Source organism: Gavia stellata, chromosome 1, assembly GCF_030936135.1.
Source record: "Gavia stellata isolate bGavSte3 chromosome 1, bGavSte3.hap2, whole genome shotgun sequence".
In the NCBI taxonomy this organism is placed as follows: Eukaryota; Metazoa; Chordata; class Aves; order Gaviiformes; family Gaviidae; genus Gavia; species Gavia stellata.
The window spans coordinates 60,317,307-60,336,258 of record NC_082594.1 but is presented as its reverse complement, the minus strand read 5'-3'; the positions used below and the strand labels follow the sequence as shown (position 1 = coordinate 60,336,258).

Genomic DNA, 18,952 nt, shown 5'->3' with positions numbered 1-18,952 from the left:
GCCTTTGTTCTCTGTGGAATATGTGTGTTCACAAGAAAGGCTGGGACATTACATTTGGTCAAGATGCTGCTGATGTAGAAATTAAAGTCGTAAGTTTAACTTCATCTCCCAATGTGTGCGATTGCTGATTTGGATGCCTTGGTTTGTTCTATGTACACCTTAGCTTCATTTCTTGTGAGTGATTTGGACTTGCAGGCTTAATCATCTTTGAAAATTTGATTGGTGTGATTTAATTCTGAAAAGCATCTGTAAAAATAGCTCTCAAACTGCTTGGTCTTAGCCTAACAGTGTGTTTATGCTTTGGTCTGCTTCAGAGTGCCACAGTATATAGAAGCAATAAAAAATAGAGCTGGATTCTGGTGTGGGGCTTTTTGTGAGAGCCAGCAGGCAAATTTTTTACAAAGCCCTTAGCACCTAAATGATTGGGACCCCCCTAACAGAGTAAAAGTGCACAGTTCTTCCTCTGAACATGATCTAGAGGCAACATGATCCAATTTTTGTACTTTAGAATACGTACTAGTTATAATGGACAGAGGAGAAAAAGCTTTAGTCCTAGGATCCTTATCAGCGGTCAGTGAAAGAGAGCCAGACACTGAGTTCAAGCACTGGCCTCCTGATACTGATACTGCTTAGTTGTTAACTTTCTTCCTGTTTCCAGCGAACTCTCTCCAAGGCAATCCCTGGGCATGGCAGGGGAATAGTTCTCTCCAACTGGGTGCTCCAAAAAGGCAGTGCCTTTTTCGCAGTGCCTTGCATAACAAGACGCACCAGATTAGGTTGTCCCTGCCTTACTCAGCCCTCCTACAACACCCCAGCAATCTTTGCACTTGCAGGCCCTCCTTTCAAATTTTAAGCATGTAGCATATACCCTTGATTTCACAATACATAAACACGAGTGTCTCAAGCTATGCCACATCCTTATCGTTACTTAAGATAGATGGAACCAGCTTCATGTCACCAAATATCAATGATGTGTTATATGCATGCACATGGACAGTCTTCTCTAGAGTAAATGGGCCTGCACTGCAGGGTAGAAATCACAGCCTGGAGTGGAATCCTTTAAGGGTGTGGGTGTTACCTTAAGGGTCCTGTTTGCATTGGGAGAAACTGCTTAGAGAAGACCTTGGGTTTTTTTGAAAAACTCTGCAAACTTGATAGGGAGCCCAAGCGAAGTACTTGCCTGTAGTTAATATTAGTAATATAATCTTGAAGTCCCCCCCCCACGATTAGTTTTGCTAGCAGCTTAAAAAATAAATTAGAATGCATTTTACTGTTTTTCAAGCACAGAAATTAATATATCTACATGTTTTCAGCTTTTCCAGCATGCATTTGCGCTTAGGGTAGGTTGATGTGAAGGAGTCTCTAGGTACTGTTTTCTCATGGGTGTGACAAGAAGAGTCCTCTTCTCTTTGTGCAGAATGCATTATTGTGTTAATCTGCTCTTGCTGGGGGTGTCAGGCACACTGAGGATAGACAAATATATCTTTATCACTGTGTCAATATTTTGAATTCGAGGAATCCTATTATCCAGAAGCTGCATTGTTAATGTCTTCAGTTTCTGACACTTTTTTGTTATGTATTAAACTTCAGTAAGATATCAGCTTCGATCCTTGCTGTCTGGAAAGACAGTACTTTTGATGTCAGGCAAAAGCAAAAGAAACTTGTGCAACAGTTTGCCCTCACTGAGATATTTAGGACTATCAAGATCAACACTTCACTTTGATACCATAGTCAAACTTCTGTGGCTGAGGCAGAGCACAGTCCTCAGTGTCTGTGTATGATGTACATGTCATGCTCACACGCTGGTCATGTTGAGTTAGATTCTGGTCTGTGCCGTAGGCTGAAGTTGGGTTTTCAAAGGTCTAATACATCTGGGTTCTAGGGCTTATCTGGATTCATATATTTCTGTCACCAAAGACGGTTGGTTGAAATATTTCCATTATTCCCTCTATTTTTAACATGCACTCCTGGTCCGAAGGGATTTGAAAACGGTACAAGAACAGTTCCACAAAGAATGCCATTTACAAAATGTACAGAGAAAGAATCTGACTGACCGAACGGGTGGAAGAACTGTGACCTTGCCTTTTATTGGTTAGTCTCTTCTGCAGAATGCCTAGAATGCTTCTTCTGTTAAGATACCATAAATGTATGGTCACATTTAATTATAACACTTTATTATAGGCATATTTATAGAGAGGTAACACTGAAGAATAAGCATAATCACAAAATTACAATACAGTATAACATTCAAAACAATGATCTCTGATGCTCAGGATATTTCTCCTATTTTGTCAGCCCTGGAGGAAACCAAAAAGTGCTTCATATGGGCTAATGGAGCTAGGACTATGCTTACAAGTTGCAGATTACAGTTCTGTCAAATGTTAAGCTATTTATTTCTCCTTTAGCTCTGGAATAGCATTTCACCTGACTTTACAAATTGAAATACATTTGTTTATCAAGATCTAAAAAACAAACCAAAACAGGTGTTCTGCTCTGCTAAAGCAACTTGAGGAATGTGTCTATAAAACCATATTAATATAATTCGTGAATTGTTAATATGTATGTAATTCTATGTCTTGCAGGCGTTCATGTCAATGTTTCAGATTCTCACACAGGAAGGATGGGTGGATGTCATGGATCAGACACTGAATGCTGTAGGACATATGTGGGCACCAGTAGTTGCCATTTATTTTATACTATATCATCTTTTTGCTACTCTGGTAAGTTTTGACTTGCAAATGTGCTGTGCTTTTCTTTGGTTTGAATTATTCTCATAGCTCTTGTATTACTTATTTTTCTCAGCTAATCATAATGCTCATTTTCAGCATAGAGGGCTTTAGCATTAGGTAGAATTTACCCTTCAGCCATGTGGCATAAGGTAGTGAGCCTTTGTTTTAGTGTGAGGTGTTGTTCTTCATAAGATCCAAGTCACACTGCTAGACTAATAATATAATTGTTAACTGTCTTGTACCTTCACAGTTCTGATGATTGCAGAGTGAGGCAAGTGCTTTTATTTATCATGTAGAAATTGTCTCAACTTCCACTGCATTCTCTTTGCAACAGTAATTAAAGCGAGAAGTGTAAAGCCTCAGAATTTCTTAACTAGAAATCACTGCTTTCCTGTTGTCTAATGCAAAATCAGTGCATGGAAAATATATGATATGGTATATCAAGCAATAAAAGGATGAGAATTAACAAAGCAGTTCCTGCACATGAATGGCAATGGGTATTATATCTAAATGCATATCTATAATTATTTCAAATGGGATGATTACAATTTTGTATAGAGAAACTGGTAAGGGAAATAGCTTTTTGAATATCCTATAAAAATAAGGACTTGGTACTGTATTTTGAATACCAACACAGAGAAAATACCACAATAAGGGGAATAATCATGTTAGCCACCCTTAATTCACTCCTACTTTTGCTCATTTTGTATTTTGTGTTCATTGCAGTTTTTGATGCCCTTATTCATATTTTCACTTTCTTCATTAACGTTTTCTTTCTTTGCTCAGCTGTCTACTTTTATGAGGTACTAACTGTATTTGTACAATCTCCGTCAGTTTCCATCTACTTTTTTTTATTTTGTTACCTGTCCTGTTTCACTTCTAAAGGCTGAATGATCAGAGTGTAATTGTGGATGCATCAGGTTCCTTCACATGGGTTGAAATATTGACCACTTTATAAATGGCAGTGAAGGGCATTTGATTCTTTTAGAGCTGCTTAGACAAATTAAAGTATAAGCCAAGCAAATGTATGTATCAGCAGATATATAGGACATGTAATTTGCTTGCAAGGATCAGAGGAGTCCTTGAGGTCTGGAAAAGCAACTTTTCATGCTGAAGCGATCTTTAAAACTCCTTGGGAAGTGGGGATAGGAAGCAAAAGGGAAGTGGGGTTTGGTCATGGATTTGAAAGCAGTTACTGGTTAGAGAATCTTATTGCTGTTTTTCTGGTTCTTTGCCAAGAACATTGTCTGAACTGGAATCCATTTTTATCTCTTAGATGTGCATTAAGCAAGTCCATAAAGTAAATTAGTGTTAGGTGGCCTCTGTGCTAAAAATTCACACCTCAATTGAGAAGGAACTTAGCTGTAAGAGCAGTTTTAGTATTCTGCTTTATGTTGCATGTTTTGAAAGAGTCATCTGGGACTTCTCCATTTGTTTACTCAAAGCAGTTATTTTGCTAGGAGCAAAGTCACTTTTCCGTACACCATCCTCAGTCCTTTTACAGGGAATTTGCATTTAAGTACACGGTCCTTGTGTTGCTTCATAAGTGTACACGTTTCTTCTCATTCACCTATGCAAATTTTACATGGATGAAGAAACTCTGCCAAGACAACTTTGCAGTATTACCTGGCCTTACAAAGTTGTTAGTTTCTGTTCTAAGATCTTCAGATCGTGGAAGAGAAAAGCTACGTAGGACAGAGTTGTCTGGAGGAAAAAGAAGCTTAAAGAAAGAAAATAATGTGGAATTGGTAAAAGAGCACGAAAACCATTAGGCTGCTGCTAAAACCAAAAAGAAGGGTTCTAAGAATAAACAACCATCAGTGAATAACAAGATTGAAGTCAAATGAAGAAAATACTTTCATGAGCCAGAAGAGGGGGGAGGATTAGAATTGGGAAGTGATAATTGCAGGCATTTGGCAAAGCAGACTGTAGAGCCTTGGAAAGAAATGAATAGGTTTCACATTAGAAGGCAAAGAAAAGTTGAAGCTCAAAAAACAAACCTCTGTTGGAAGCAAGGACTGTTATTAGTTGAGAAGGTAGCAGAGGAAGTTAAACAAATAACAAGTTTGCATTTAACTTTTCTGTTGTGGTATATCGTCTTTGGTTCTTGTTGAAAAAACATGAAAAAGGGAGTTAACGAAAGTCTTCATGCCTTGATACATATCTGCGCATGAAGCAGCAAGGCTGTAAGTGGTGATATATTTAATGAGTACTATACTTCTTTTTAGTGTGGAACTCTACTTCTTTAACTAGTATGCTCTGAGCTGCAGGTACCGAAGTATCATAGACTGTATAAAGTATCTGAAGAAGAAAAACACCATACTGTAAAATCCTGACAGAATGATAGAAAAACTGTTCATCAGCAATTAGGGATCGAAGTAGTTTGTGCCAAGGATTATTTATTTTATCAGAATTCTGTCTTGCTTTGCCATTCTGAAGGCCATTTTAACTTCCACTGTTTGTAGTAGTCAGATCTTTGAAAACTGAATGAGGTACTGTTTAAGTATGTGGCGTATATAATACGTCTTTTCTAACAGCTGCAGGAAATTCTACATATTGCTTAAGCCAGTTTCCTATTAAAAGAACATTTCTTTTTCTGAACACTGACATTTTATAAATTTATGGGTGGGAATCCTTCCCTTGTCTTCTGTACGTTTATAGTTCATGAAGGGAAAGGGAATCCTGCTTTGGAACAAGGTCCAGACACCCAGCTCAGATGCAGATATCTGCACTGGAATAAACGAGTTCCAAACCCCTTGTCTGATATACTAAGCTACTTAAATTTCATCTACCATATAGGTGGGGAATAATTTTCCAGTGTGATTGAATGACAGGTAAACTTAAACTTCATTTACAACAGTGGTGGACAGATATGTCTGCTCTGGTTGTCACTCAGCGGTCCAAGACCACAGAAATATTTTAGGCCTGTAACTCTTTAAAAGAGCTTAGGTTCCTTCTGATATCTCTAGGAAATTGGTGCTTGCCTGTAGAAGCTCGGTATGTTTGAGGATATTTGCCTTGAACCTCGGAGACTAAAACCTTGGCAGTTGCTGACAGCTGTAAAGCTACGTATATACAAATTTACTGCCTTAAGATGTAAGTTGTCTGAGGATACATGCTGAACGGTGGTACTCTCTATTGCCTACATCCTTGCTCTCCAAGTTCTGTCTCCTTATCAGCTGTATCAGTCGCATTTTCAGCTTCTTTGGCCTCTGGTCAGTATATCTACACAAGAAAAATATAATAATCTGATAGACACTTGTTTCCCCCGGGATTCTTCCTCCTAGGGGCGTATCTACACAATATTTAATGTATAGTATATGAAAGTGCATGAGTTTCCTATACTGTGGCTCCCAATGCATGCAAATAATGAGGCAGCTTACTTTTCTTTCAAAGTGGAGTTAGCTACTTTGCACAGAGGCACTCTGAGTATTAAGCAAGTCCATAAAGTAAATTAGTGTTAGGTGGTCTCCATGCTAAAAATTCACACCTTAATTGAAAAGCACCTTAGCTTTACCAGCTGTTTTAGGATTCTGCTTTGTGTTTCTTTTTTTTTCATTATTTCTGATGAATTTAATTTTCTTTTCCTTTGAAATACGTTTTGATGGGTATATTTTTAAACATACGTAATGCATTGGTCAAAAAACCTAGAATTCAAAATTTTTAAATTCATGTAATAATTGTGTGATAAGCTAAAAACAATTTACTACTTGCAAAATGGCTAGCAGACGTATAGTAGCAGGTGATATTAGTTCAACAGATGTCAAAGGCAAGACTCCCATTTACATCAGTAGGACCCTCATTTTTCCATGTCATTTCATAGTACTTCTTAAGAAAAATAAGACAAGCTTTAACAAATAATTTGCGATTGTTTTGTAGATTCTACTCAGCTTGTTTGTTGCTGTTATTCTGGACAACCTGGAACTTGATGAAGATCTGAAGAAACTTAAACAAGTAAGAACATGTTTTTATTGTGCTTGGAAGAAGTTTTATGGTAAAAGATGTGAAATGTCTTCATGAAAATGAACAAAACAGTAGATGTTGAAGGGACTAGCAGTATTTTGTTAGATAGTAGACTATCACAGAATGTGAGGTAGAAATTAAGTGATTTTAAAAGAGATTTAGAAATTGGTTTAAATGTTCAATTTAAAAGTCAATTTAGATAGTCATGTAATTGAAATAATTTTAAAATCACAGCTAGGTCATTTTTTTGCTTATAATCTAGGGATAGATGTCCCTGCCCATTGCAGGGGGGTTGGACTAGATGATCTTTAAAGGTCCCTTCCTACCCAAACCATTCTATGATTCTATATAATACTATATGAGCACACTGTAGAACCATTGCTAGGGAGAGTACTGGCAAGGGTCCACAGACAGGAAGCAGTAGAGAGGACTAGGTTGAATGTATTAGGTGAGTGCTAAAGACACTTGGCAAACTTAACTTGCTTGCTTGATTCTCCAGATTTGGGGACCAAGATTACCAAGAAGCCATTCTGTCATGCTTGAAAACCCAAATTGCAATCACATAAAACAAATGTAACTAGAGAGTTCATGTTGGTCATTCTGATCTTGTGCACAAACCGCTAGAGAGGAAGGTACCTGTAGCTTTTACATAAATATATAGCTGTGCTTTCATCTGTGCAAAGAGAAGCAAAAACCATCAACATTTGTCTATTTCATGCACAAAATAGCAAATTGAGAGCTTAATATGTGGGAACGTCTTTTGTAATATTTGGCTTATAGCCTTCTTTCACCCATCATTTGCTGGTTTTGTTCATCTTTCAGGTGCATCAGCAACTGTTGTAGAATTATGTTCCTTCAATTCTTGAAAAATAGTTTAGACAGTGTAGTTATTTTACATTGAACTGTTACATTGAAACTAATGTGCAAAGTAACCACTCCCTTGTTTTTCCTTCTAGATTATTTTTCTTTTAATTTTAAAACTAAAGTGATGTGTTTATTAATTTATTTTGTTTATATTCGTTGTGCTCATTTTCTACAAACTTCTCATTTGTGTGTTTAGAGATTGTATGTTTCATTTATGCTTATTGAATATGTGGAAAGTGTCAAACTAATATTGCTTCCCAATCTTCTGTTGCTTCAAGGCACTGACAAATGAGAATAGTATATAGTTACTTTAAATTCTTCTTTATAGAATTCAATATAGAAATCAATATTGCTTGTGTTCTTGCAGTGTTAAATATCAGTATGTACTGCAAACTTTAAATAAGTTAAAAGGGCAGGTATTTTCTGCCACAAAGAAATAGAAATACTGGATTTCAGTTAATCAGCTCACATAAGTGAAATGGATGATTTTGGGATGGCCAGACAGTCTTGAGTATGCAAAGTGAGCAGACCACATCAAGTTTATTCATTTTTCTCCTTACTAGTCTCAAGAGGTAAAATGATCTGGAAAATGGCTCAGATGTATGGTAAGCAATGTCATATCATACTGATAATCTTACAGGAAAATTTTCATAATGTCTGTGTGAGTTAGAAGCACAAATCAACTTTCTGAAGTGAGCTTAAGATTTGAAATCCTGTGGCTTTTCTGTGAAACCTAGCATCTTCAATTCATAAACCACTTTAAGTCTACATCTTTGCTTATGAAAAGGCAGCAGCATGATTCTGTGTTTTAGCAGCCCACTCTGGAAACGGGTGAACAAAAAGCAATGATGAGAGGCCACCACTCGCAATGCTTGCCAGTGTGTCAGCCTGAAATCCTGTTAGCCTGGTAGGAATCCTGTCTCCATAATAGCAGTAGAGCACACTCAAGTAAAAGACATAAATAGAATTTAAAAACAAAAGTCCCTCAACTTTACAGCTTTGAGACTGGCAGCAGCATAACTAGATGAGTGTGGTGCTGGGCCAGAGTAAAACAGCTGCCTGAGTTACCAGACCTCCTAGCTACCATGCAGTGTGGCACCAGGATGACACTGATAGTCTGTTTCCATGACCCAAGTGGGTATTTAACCAGAAGACAGAACTTTGCCATTAGACATACCAGTTTGGCTGACGAGCGTAACGGTATATGCATTATACACCATTATGACTTATAAAGGTGTCCAAGGTGGCTGACGCTGGTTCACTTGTATTTATGCTTTTGAAATGTTGCTTTAAACAGTAGCGTCTCTTCAAAGACTATTACTCAATACTATTGAATGTATTCCCCTCTGGTATTTTAACCAAACAAATTAATATTATATGAAGTGTTGCATGTTGTAAAAATGCCTAAGGTGAAAGGAGGTAAGAGGTTGATTCTTGGATCTGAATCATACGGACTTACTGGAATGATTGAACAACTGATTAAGTGTCTAGAACAGAAAAGGTTTCCTGTGGGGTAAATGTGATGGTATCACAGGTTCAGTGCTGATAGTGACTGTGCACTATTATACTGAAATATTGGTTGACTTATCTCAGAAGATAAAGCAGAAAGTGTTTTTAATTCAATGGTATTTTGAATTCTCCACTAAAAAAATGGACTGTAAGAAGAAGGAGGATTGTGAGGTAATTGTTAGGTTTTAATCAAGACCATTTCTAGAAAGAAATAGATCTGTATTGCTGCACAGGAAATTTTTTGTCCTCTATAATTAAAAGCTGAATGGTGTTCCAAGGGAGGAATCAAATAATTCAAACTGTTAATGTAAGAGACATTGATTGGTTGAAAATGGTGAAACTGTAATGCTCTCAAAAGTATTTCCATCCTCATGTTTGCATTTTTCCCCTGCCTTTAATGGCTGTAAATCTTGAAGGCCCAGGGCATTTTCAGATGATGAAATATTGAGTGTTTTTCAAGAAAGGAAGGAGGATATATTTAGGCCAGAAATCACACCTAGCTAGTAATCCCTTTTGGGATGTGTCCTTCTTCTTAATTATGACTTAATTCCTTTTCTTGAACTTGGTAAGAAAAATAATATTACCTATCTTTCAGATTATTGGGAAAAGCCTTATTAGTTAATATTTGCAATGTACTCTAAAATGTAAAATGATATATAAACACTTGGTATTCGTGTTTGTTCAGTAAATATGTTTAAGTATGAATAAATCAAAGCAAAAATACACTAAATGACTAGGAGATTATAAGTAAGATTGTAAAATAATGTTTTTAAAGGCTAGTAAACATTTAGAATTAAATTTGCCAGTGCAAATTTAATTAAGGATATACATCATGATTCAGTTTTTAATTACATCATTACGTAGTATTCTTTCCAAAAGTCTGCCCTCATTTAGTGCAAAGAGTAGATAGAGCTCACTTTAATAAGCCACTAGTCAATATTTTTTTCTTTATTGTACAGTGTTTGATCCCTGTGCATTATTTATTGCACAATATTCAAGCTTTGCTACAAAGACAAAACTATTAATCTCCTTCCTGACTTTTTTATGATACCCCTCATAAGTATCTAGAACAAACATAAAACTTGTAAAAGATTAATTTAAGTGATTTACTTAGCACCACAGGCACACATAGGAATAGAATCTGTTTTTCCAACACACCATTCAGCTGGCTTAAGATCAGAATCATTCTTTATATTCTTACAGCTCTGTTCATTTGCAATACGTCTCCCATACTCTGCCACGTCTCATCCTCTCATCTATGTCTGCCATGAAAGCTCAAGTCAAGTGAAAAGGGGTTGTACTATAGCTCATAGTCACCATCTATCTGTGCAGTAAACTTGATCTGCTGCAGGAATCCAGACTGACCCTAACACGTTACTTAACCTCTAGGTATGAGGTTGATCCTGCTCATCTTCCCATGAGGCCCCTTTCTGTGGTGTTCGGTGCATCAGTTATGTGGATGATATCAATCGTAATAGTTCTTTTATTTATTTTGCCTTTTGTGATTAAGTTTGGACTTTCCTTTTAGAAATTCAGCAGTCTAACAGATCGTGAAGCATGACTTTCCTTTACAGCAGCTGTGTTAACTTTTCCCATTATATTTTCCATGTATTTGCTAATTCTGTTGTTACTACATTTCTATCAATTCGCCTAGATACGAAGTCAGACTGATTAGTTTCTAATTTCCCATGCTCTGTCCTGAAGCCCTTTTTTAAAGTTAATCACATTTGCCACTTTCCTTTCTTTAGCTACTGAGTTTGTTTAGGTGACAAGTTACTCACCACCGCTAGTATGCCAGCATTGTTATATCTGAGGTCCTTTACAAGTCTTGAGTGAGTGTTAACAGGTCTTGGAGAGTAACAAATTGACCTTGCGTCAGTTGTCTTCCAAAAGCTTTTCTCCTGACATTTTTGTTGGAGAGTCTTCGGCACAGTTCAGGGTGTACTTTGACCTCCTCTGTGGTCAACACTATTCATTTTGCTTTCTTGCTTTGGTTTTATTTTTCTGAACACTCTCGACTAATGGCCTGTTGCTCTTTTAGACTCTCTATGGATCTTGCTGCTTTCTGTATGTTCTTAAAAGCTTCCTTCTTAGATTTTATTTCTTTAGAAGGTAGTCTCTCAAAATCTTTCATGATCTGCCATATCATTGTTTTATAAAAAAATTGCCAGAATTTATGCTTTTTTCTCTATTCGTTGCTTAACATATGGCTGCCCTTTTCTCAAACATATCCATTTACTTTTAAAAGCCTTCTTTGCACTCCAGTTGACATTGCTGGCCTCTTTGAACTTCTCGAAGTTTTTCTGTAGGCGGTAGATGTATTCTGTGCTTCTAAAACAGGGTATTTAAAGTTACTCCATACGCCCCTCCTCTCAGTTTCTGTCATTTGGCCATTCCTTTAAATTTCTTTTCAAAAGCTTTATGATTTTATGTAATTCATTTTTTAATTTAAATTCAATGTAGTAGGTGGTTTTGACCTTCTACTTGTAAAAAGAATTCTGAATTCAAGAGCATTTCTATCACTGTTACAGAATAACGTTTTGATCTTTATGTCATGAACTAGATCTTGCTCAGTACTAAACCATGCGGTGCTTCTTCACTTAGGTGTTCTCTGACTATATAGTTCAGTGAGGAGTCACTTATGAGTAAAAAGTTAATGTCTTTCCTCTACCCTTTCCTAAACATACATGAGGGTAAACGAAGGCTTCCCACTATTATTACTGCTTGTCTTCAGGCCTTTAATACTACTTTGCATATTGAAGTTACTTTCTAATCCTCATCTACATGTATGCAGAATATTTCTTCCAGTTAGGCATGCAGTTTCACTAGAGAGGGATCCTATGCTGTTTGTATATGCATATACCTTATTCACTTTATTGACTGTAGATTTTCTGTAACAAATAGCACCAATCTTTCTGGTGCAGAAAGATTCTGGTGCAGCGTACTGTCAATCTGAATAACACGTTGCCTGGTTCTGCATATTCTGATTCTGTAGGATTCTACTACTTGTTATTGTTACCAAGTTTCTGAGATGTCTTTTGCATCAACATTGTGGGGTTTTTAATAACAGGAATTCTAGTTCAATCATTATTTTTTAGGATTCTACTATTAGTATAAAAGCCTGTGTATGTGTTGTTCTTGTCTAGTTTTATGTCCCCTCCTTAACATGGCTTATTTCTTATGTTTTTCTGTTTCCTATGAGAATTTTGTAAACTTTTAGGATTCCCATAGCCTCATACTGTATAGAGAAACTCACTTTCACCTTGTTGATTACTCCATTTTGGGTTTACTCTACTGTTTCAGTACCTGCTCCCTGAAATAGTTTTTGCAGCCAATGAAGTTAATTTAAAATGTTACAGAGTTTTAAACACCTGGGTGGAATTCATCCCACTTCAGTAATACATTACAAAGTTGCATATGCAGTTTGAAATATTCATGAAGGTTTTCTTCTCTAAGCATTAAAGAGAAGTGGATACTTTTGGAGGGCAATTTTTAGAGAGAGATGTTTTATTTGTAGGGTGGCTACAAAAAAATTTGAAGCCAACTGTGAGATTATACTCAAGCTGCCCAAGCTGTATGAATTATCTTTCCTTCATCTGCAGCATAGTTAATAGCTTACAGCAATGACACCTGTATGACACTACTTCTCAAGTGTATATCCCAGCTTCGCTTGTACCATACAAAATGGATCCCTTCTAACCTTACACAATTTAAGAAGAAAGATTTTCTTGTGCAGTAATGACAAAAAGATAGAAAACAAAAGGTGGGGGTAAATGATTGGAGGAAAGGTAGCAGTAGAATTCCATGGTGATCTTGTCTGGAACTTGTGCTGCTCAGTATTTGTAAGTTATATAGGAAATAGGGTGAATAGTGAGGTGACAGAATTTGCTGATCGTGCAAAGTAAAGGCATGCAAAATTAAAGCTGACTGTGAAGTATTCATATTTTGTGTCTGAGAAATAAAATGTCTGATGAAATTTAATGTCAATAAATACACATAGAGGAGAAGCCGACTAAATAGATGAATGTAGGCTTTAATCAAGCTATCAACAGTCCAGAAAGATTTTTGAGTCATCGTAGATATTCTCTATCATATTAGTTCAGTGCTTACTAAAAGAGAAGGCAAACACATTGTTAAAAATTATTAGAGAAAATTGTTAAACAGAAATTAAAACATTCCTGTTCTGCTATACACATCCAAGATGCTTCCATGTCTTGAATACTGCATGCAGGTAATATCACATCATCTTTTTAAAGATAAGATATAATAAACCTAAAAAAGGTACAGAAAAGGATAATGAGGACGATCTTCAGCTTGTAAATTGAGGTGACTGAGGAGGAGGCTAAGACAGAGTGAAATTGCAAAACGTGTGAGAAGTTGAATAGGAGAAGACTATTTTACTTCTTCCACCATAAGAAAATGAGAGAGAACTCAATCAAATCAAATTGGACCAGTTTTAAGACAAATTAATGGAATAAAAATCCTATAAGGGCTGATGGGTTAGATGTAGCTTTCAGCCCCAGAGGTTGTCAAAGCTAGGAAAGCATGGAGGAAGTATAATTGCTCTGTATTTGATCTGTTCTTACATTTATTTTTCAGACACCTTCTGCTGGTCCTTGTCAGAGGCAGGGTACTGGTGAAATGGACTTCTGATCTAACCCAGTGCACTCTTTCATATGCCCCTAATGTTCCATAATCTGAATGGGATTTCAGAAGCAATTTGCAAGTAGCCTGAGGAGGGACTAAATTCATACAGCCCATTGGTGACTAAAACCATATGTGCTGCCACTTTACTGAGTTGTATTTCCGCAAGGGAAAGAGCAAGCATCTCTGAGCATAAGGAGTGGCCTAACTTCCTTGGTCGTGTAATCTTACTTCTGTAATCCTATTTCCTGGAATTCCACTGTTAAAATATATATAATTTTAACAGTATTAAAATATAAAATGTTCTTGATTTGCCTTATGCTTATGATAACAACCCCAGTTTACCTCACTAACTTTGGAGGGTTTATCTTACAGCTTATATTAGGCAAGATTATTTTGTTCCTTTTTTACAACTTCAACAAAGCTGAAGAAGTGACATCTCTGGGTTCATACATAAATTCCCAGTACAGCAAGGAATCAAACAAAGTCTGTTCTAATGCTTAGGCCCCTCAAGTCAATCAGGAGCATCCATCCACTTTAAACTGTTGAAATCTCACATAAGCATAGTTCTGCTGCTTCAGAGGAATACTCCCTTAAGGAAGATCAAATTTCTGTCATACCACACGTGTGCTGTCTGTGCTCACTAGTGCACACTCACAACATGAGTACAGATGGCATTCATTACTAAAAATATTTTCCCAATACATGCCTTACTACCTAGCAACAGAAATTCTTGGAGGAGTAAACAAGAGTATGTAGTAGGGACATTATTCTTCTAATTTAATGAAATTCTCACTCTCACCAGTGAAGGTGCTTGTCAGATGTACATACTCCTTTCCCTCCAGTTCTGCTCTATACCATGAAATATATACAAGATTTTTTTCCCCTGAATCCGTATCAAAGCAGCAAATGCAGGAGGCTGCAGAGGTATGCATATCTACTTATAGTATATATATATATATATTTTTAAAAAGTCCTGCCTTTAGAATTATATTATTTTACTTCTGTGCTTTTAAAAATAACAGTTGTTTACCATATTAATTTTCTCTTTTTTAAATCTCACTTTTAACTATTTGATGTTGAAAACAGAAACTTTCATAAACAAAGAAGCTTGGAGATAATGATAGCTTCTTTGCTGGTTTTGTCTGTTGAGATAGATTCTTGTTTACTACAATGGTTAGTGTCTGAGCAGCTCAATTTGATGCTAGTGGTTCAGGGCTGGGTTTTGAAAAGCTTAGAAGCTTTGCAAAAAAGAGGCAGTTCAACAAACGTAGTGGTCTTGACAGGACTTTCATAGCAAAAGCGTAAAAGGAAACCATTAGGCAATCTGTCTGATAGGAAGGAGCAATTGCAGTAGAAGAAAGTTAATCAGGAGTTGGGTGCCATCAAAAATGGCAGAACTATCATGGAATCTAGTTCCATAATACTCTTTTTTTTTGGTGGTCGTGGTGGTGGTGATGGGAGCATGGGGAGGTCTGTACTGGGATGCACTACCACCTCGATGTCCAGAACTACAGCAGCAGGATACAGAGGTCTTTGAAAAGAATTTTTTAAAAAAAAAAAAGTATTCATTTTTAGGTGTAAATCCCTCTGGTCTTAAAATCTACCCTGTTTTTTCTGGTTTTGTTGTCAGGGAGACAGAGCAATTAACACTTCTTTTTTCTCACTAAGCAGTTACTTTTGCTTCTTCACTACTCGGTACTTAGGTTAGAAAATCCCTGATTTATAATGAAACTTTTGGCCTCCTACTATCTAAAGGGAGAGTATCTGATGTTTTCTGAACGTTGTTCAAGATAATTCAGGCACAAAATTCTAAATATGAATTTGACACTGCTCCCCTTTCATGCAAGAATACATAAGTGAAATTTTGGTTAATGTCAGTCCAGACAAAGCAAGTTAACCTCTAAAGAGTTTGTGCTGAGTCCTTCTACATTTTTCTTTAAAGTAGAATGAATTTGAATAAAAGATTCAAATGAGACATTTATATTAAGTAGAATAAATTATTTTTTCAGTGTTGCAGGACTCTGGTCACCATAGTATGCTGTTGATTTTAGGAGGGTCACAGATAATCAGTTGCTTGTAGAGTTGGAATTTTTGTTAAACTAAAGCAGTACTCACATGCCAAACAATTCAAACTTACATCCCCAGAGCAAACATAAAATTTCCTTTCTGTGATTGCTATAGTATTCAGTTTTGTTTGTCTGTAAGCTGGAGAGAAGCAGCACAATTTGTACCTTTGATCTTAAATTCATGTGCAATCAGTTGTTGATTATGCAATTATTATTTTGATGCAGTTAAAAAATATTTCCAGTGTCTGTGCTTTTCATATCTAACTCAGAGCAATTTGATTCACATTTTTAATCCATGTGAAAGAAATCTCCCAAGAATAAAAAACTTTGTGCACTTAAAAAAATGCAGTTATTTTTAAGAAAGAAGTAAGAGTATCTTCTGACATATAGTGAAAAAAAAAAAAAAACATGAGAATTCTGTGTGCTTACACAGTAAGCAGCATAAGAAAAGTTTTAATGCTTTTATAGTTAATCCCACACTCAGAAGTTTAGAAGCAACTATCCTCAAGTTTTGGAAGGATTATATAAGAGGAAAAAAATTCTCACTCTTTTAGATAAAGGTTGGAATTTTCTAAGGCGTCAAAGGATAGCATTCATGTCACCTTGTTAGCCATGCAAAAAGTTAGACATGTAGTCTAAGCTAGTCATCTGCGCTTGCCTGTACTCATAGTTACCCTCCAGGAAATGATTCATCCCATCCAAGTTGGGTGCTCTCTTTTTTCTGTTACAGAGGAAGTCTAGACAACGAATTAGGCAAAATGCCTGAATTTCAATGGATACAGTTAAATGACATGAATCTCCAACTTTAATGAATTAGGAACCTGCGTTTCATTGACATTTAATCATATGGGTGCTTTTACATTACTGAGGCCCAAAATCACAGTGTGTAACACTAGGCATCTTACTGAAGTTACCAGGTTGGGATCCTAATTTAGGTTAGGGACTTAGATGATAATGGCAAGAAAGAAGGATGAAAGTCAACATTCAAAGCTGGTCATCTCTCGTCACTTACAGCAAAGAACGAATTCCTCATTTGTGAACTTAGGTTCATAAAATAGCAGGTCCCTGGCGTTGGCATTTCAGTTAGTTTTCTAAAGGTACATGGCACAAATCTGACAGGATCTTTGTAGAGGTTCCCGACTTCTACCTGAGTTGGCTCAGGAGGAAATAAAGTCCCTGGCTCACTTGTGGAGCAGAAGGCATGCTCAGAGGAAAAGGCAGTGTGGTCTGTGTGAAACCAGACATTCACCTTTTGATATGGGAATATGTCAGAAATATGGCTCTCACACATTTTAATGTATCCTGCTAAGTTTTGTAGGTATGGTTGGTCTTAAAAGACAAAGATACAAATAATTTCTTCCCCAGAGAAGGCGGCTCTCACTGTACTGCCAATGATGTTGAGGATATCCATCTTTTATTCCCTGCAATGATAGGTTAACCAGTGTTGCTGCATCAATATAAAGATACTGGGAGGTCTGGGGGTTTTTTTGTTTACTATGGCGTTCCAGTATTATTCTTGCCAATATGCTCAGCACCTTTCTCCCCTCAGCCATCACCATTATGGTTCCCATTTTCTCAACTACTGGTTTTTTTCTTTTTCTTTCATATCTAGACACAGTTAGTGCAGTCTTTTGTTTGCATTAGATCATACATTTGTTACTTCTCCATGATCATTGTCAAAGGAATTTACCTAGCCTCCCTTTGTTGGAAATTTGCAAAACAACCATCTGTTTATTAAGAGAGCCTCCATAAATTCACGGATGCAGCACTGGTTTGCTTGAAACCTTTCAAGGTGTCTCTCCTTTTTAAAGTTGGCTCTTGCTCTGGGAATGATCACTACTCCCTTTTGGACTAAAAAGTCCTTCTAATAATTGATTATCAGTGTTTCTGTGTCCAATGCATATACTTATTGCTGAAATTTGTTATGCGAAAGAAAGCTTTCATACAAACTAGGTTACCAATATGGAAGTCACACTGGCAAAGAGATAAAAATGAGCAGTATAGTGATCTTTTCCAGAACTAAATACGTAAGTCAGGTTTGCAACCTAATCTTCCATTAGTTTTTTTGTTGCTCTTACACACAGCATGTTTCTACTTTCAGCACTGGGGATGGCTGCAAATTTTAATGCATTTTCAGGTTTGGGGTTTTTTTCTTGTTGTCATTCTGTTGCAATCAGATGAACAGGAGGAAAAGGCCAAGGTTTTGCTACCAACCTCTTCAGTATACATTCATGATGTTTGCTGAAGCAGTCTATCTGCATATTTATACCTTTCCAGTTTTTGTTTGCTTTTTTAACTGTTTCTAGATACTAAAATATGAAATTTGGTTTCCATACACTCTTGCCCTCCAGATATTCACGATCTCTTCATGTAAAGCAGTTCACTGGTTTTCTAGCTAGTGAAAATACATGCTATTTTTATAGCTTCTGCTAGACACTCCTGCTGCTGTCTTTTTGTATTATTGTCTGCAGAACAAATGGAGAAAGCAACCTGAACTAAGTGCTCTGCTTATTTTTCTTTAACTTTTTACTGTGAACTTCTAAGAATAAATATTTCAGCATGATCCTTACCTTTGTTTTGGTCAAGAAATCTTCATAATTAAACCCCTGTGAGAGCTTTGCAGAGGTGAGGGCTAACAAAGTGATTTATTCAGCAGAACTGGTCATAGAGAGAAGATTAGTCAAAATCTGACTGTCAGCCGAACTGAAGTCCATGTGCTCCAGTACTATGAGTGAGGCCAAGAAGTTCTACCTAAGCCTGGTTTTAGTAGGAGAAGGAAGTGTAGACTGTCTGGTATGAAGGATAATTGCAATAGGATGCCTGAAACAGTACGAATGTGGATTTGGGAATTGAGAAAATATAGTTGCACCCTGTAAGAGAGCTCTAAAAAGCAATTATCTTCATCTCTGTTAAGATGAAAGCACATAAACTAACTAAGGCTCTACATGGCTTTTTTTTCCCATGAAGAACCCTGGTACCTCACAGAACGTGTTCATATGTCAGCTAGCGAGTGGTCTGTGAACTGCTTGCTACACTACCATGCGTCAGTTATTAAAAGCAAAGTACCTTCCTTTTGGGAGGGAAATAATTCCTTGGAAAGCAAGCCATTTTAAAGAGGACTGTGCTAGGGAAAAGAAAATAATGTATTGGAAGAATTCTTGATTCTCCCTTTCT

General features: G+C 36.7%; 1 protein-coding gene across 2 annotated transcripts in view; it reads left to right on the top strand.

Annotated features, from left to right (window-relative positions):
• Positions 1-18,952, top strand: part of NALCN (sodium leak channel, non-selective) — a 242,430-nt gene that overhangs the window by 139,421 nt on the left and 84,057 nt on the right. For both annotated transcript variants that reach the window (XM_059825606.1, XM_059818762.1), the window contains 2 exons: positions 2,583-2,720; positions 6,609-6,683. In XM_059825606.1, coding sequence (XP_059681589.1) covers positions 2,583-2,720; positions 6,609-6,683 — 213 coding nt within the window. The remainder of the gene's footprint in view (positions 1-2,582; positions 2,721-6,608; positions 6,684-18,952) is intronic.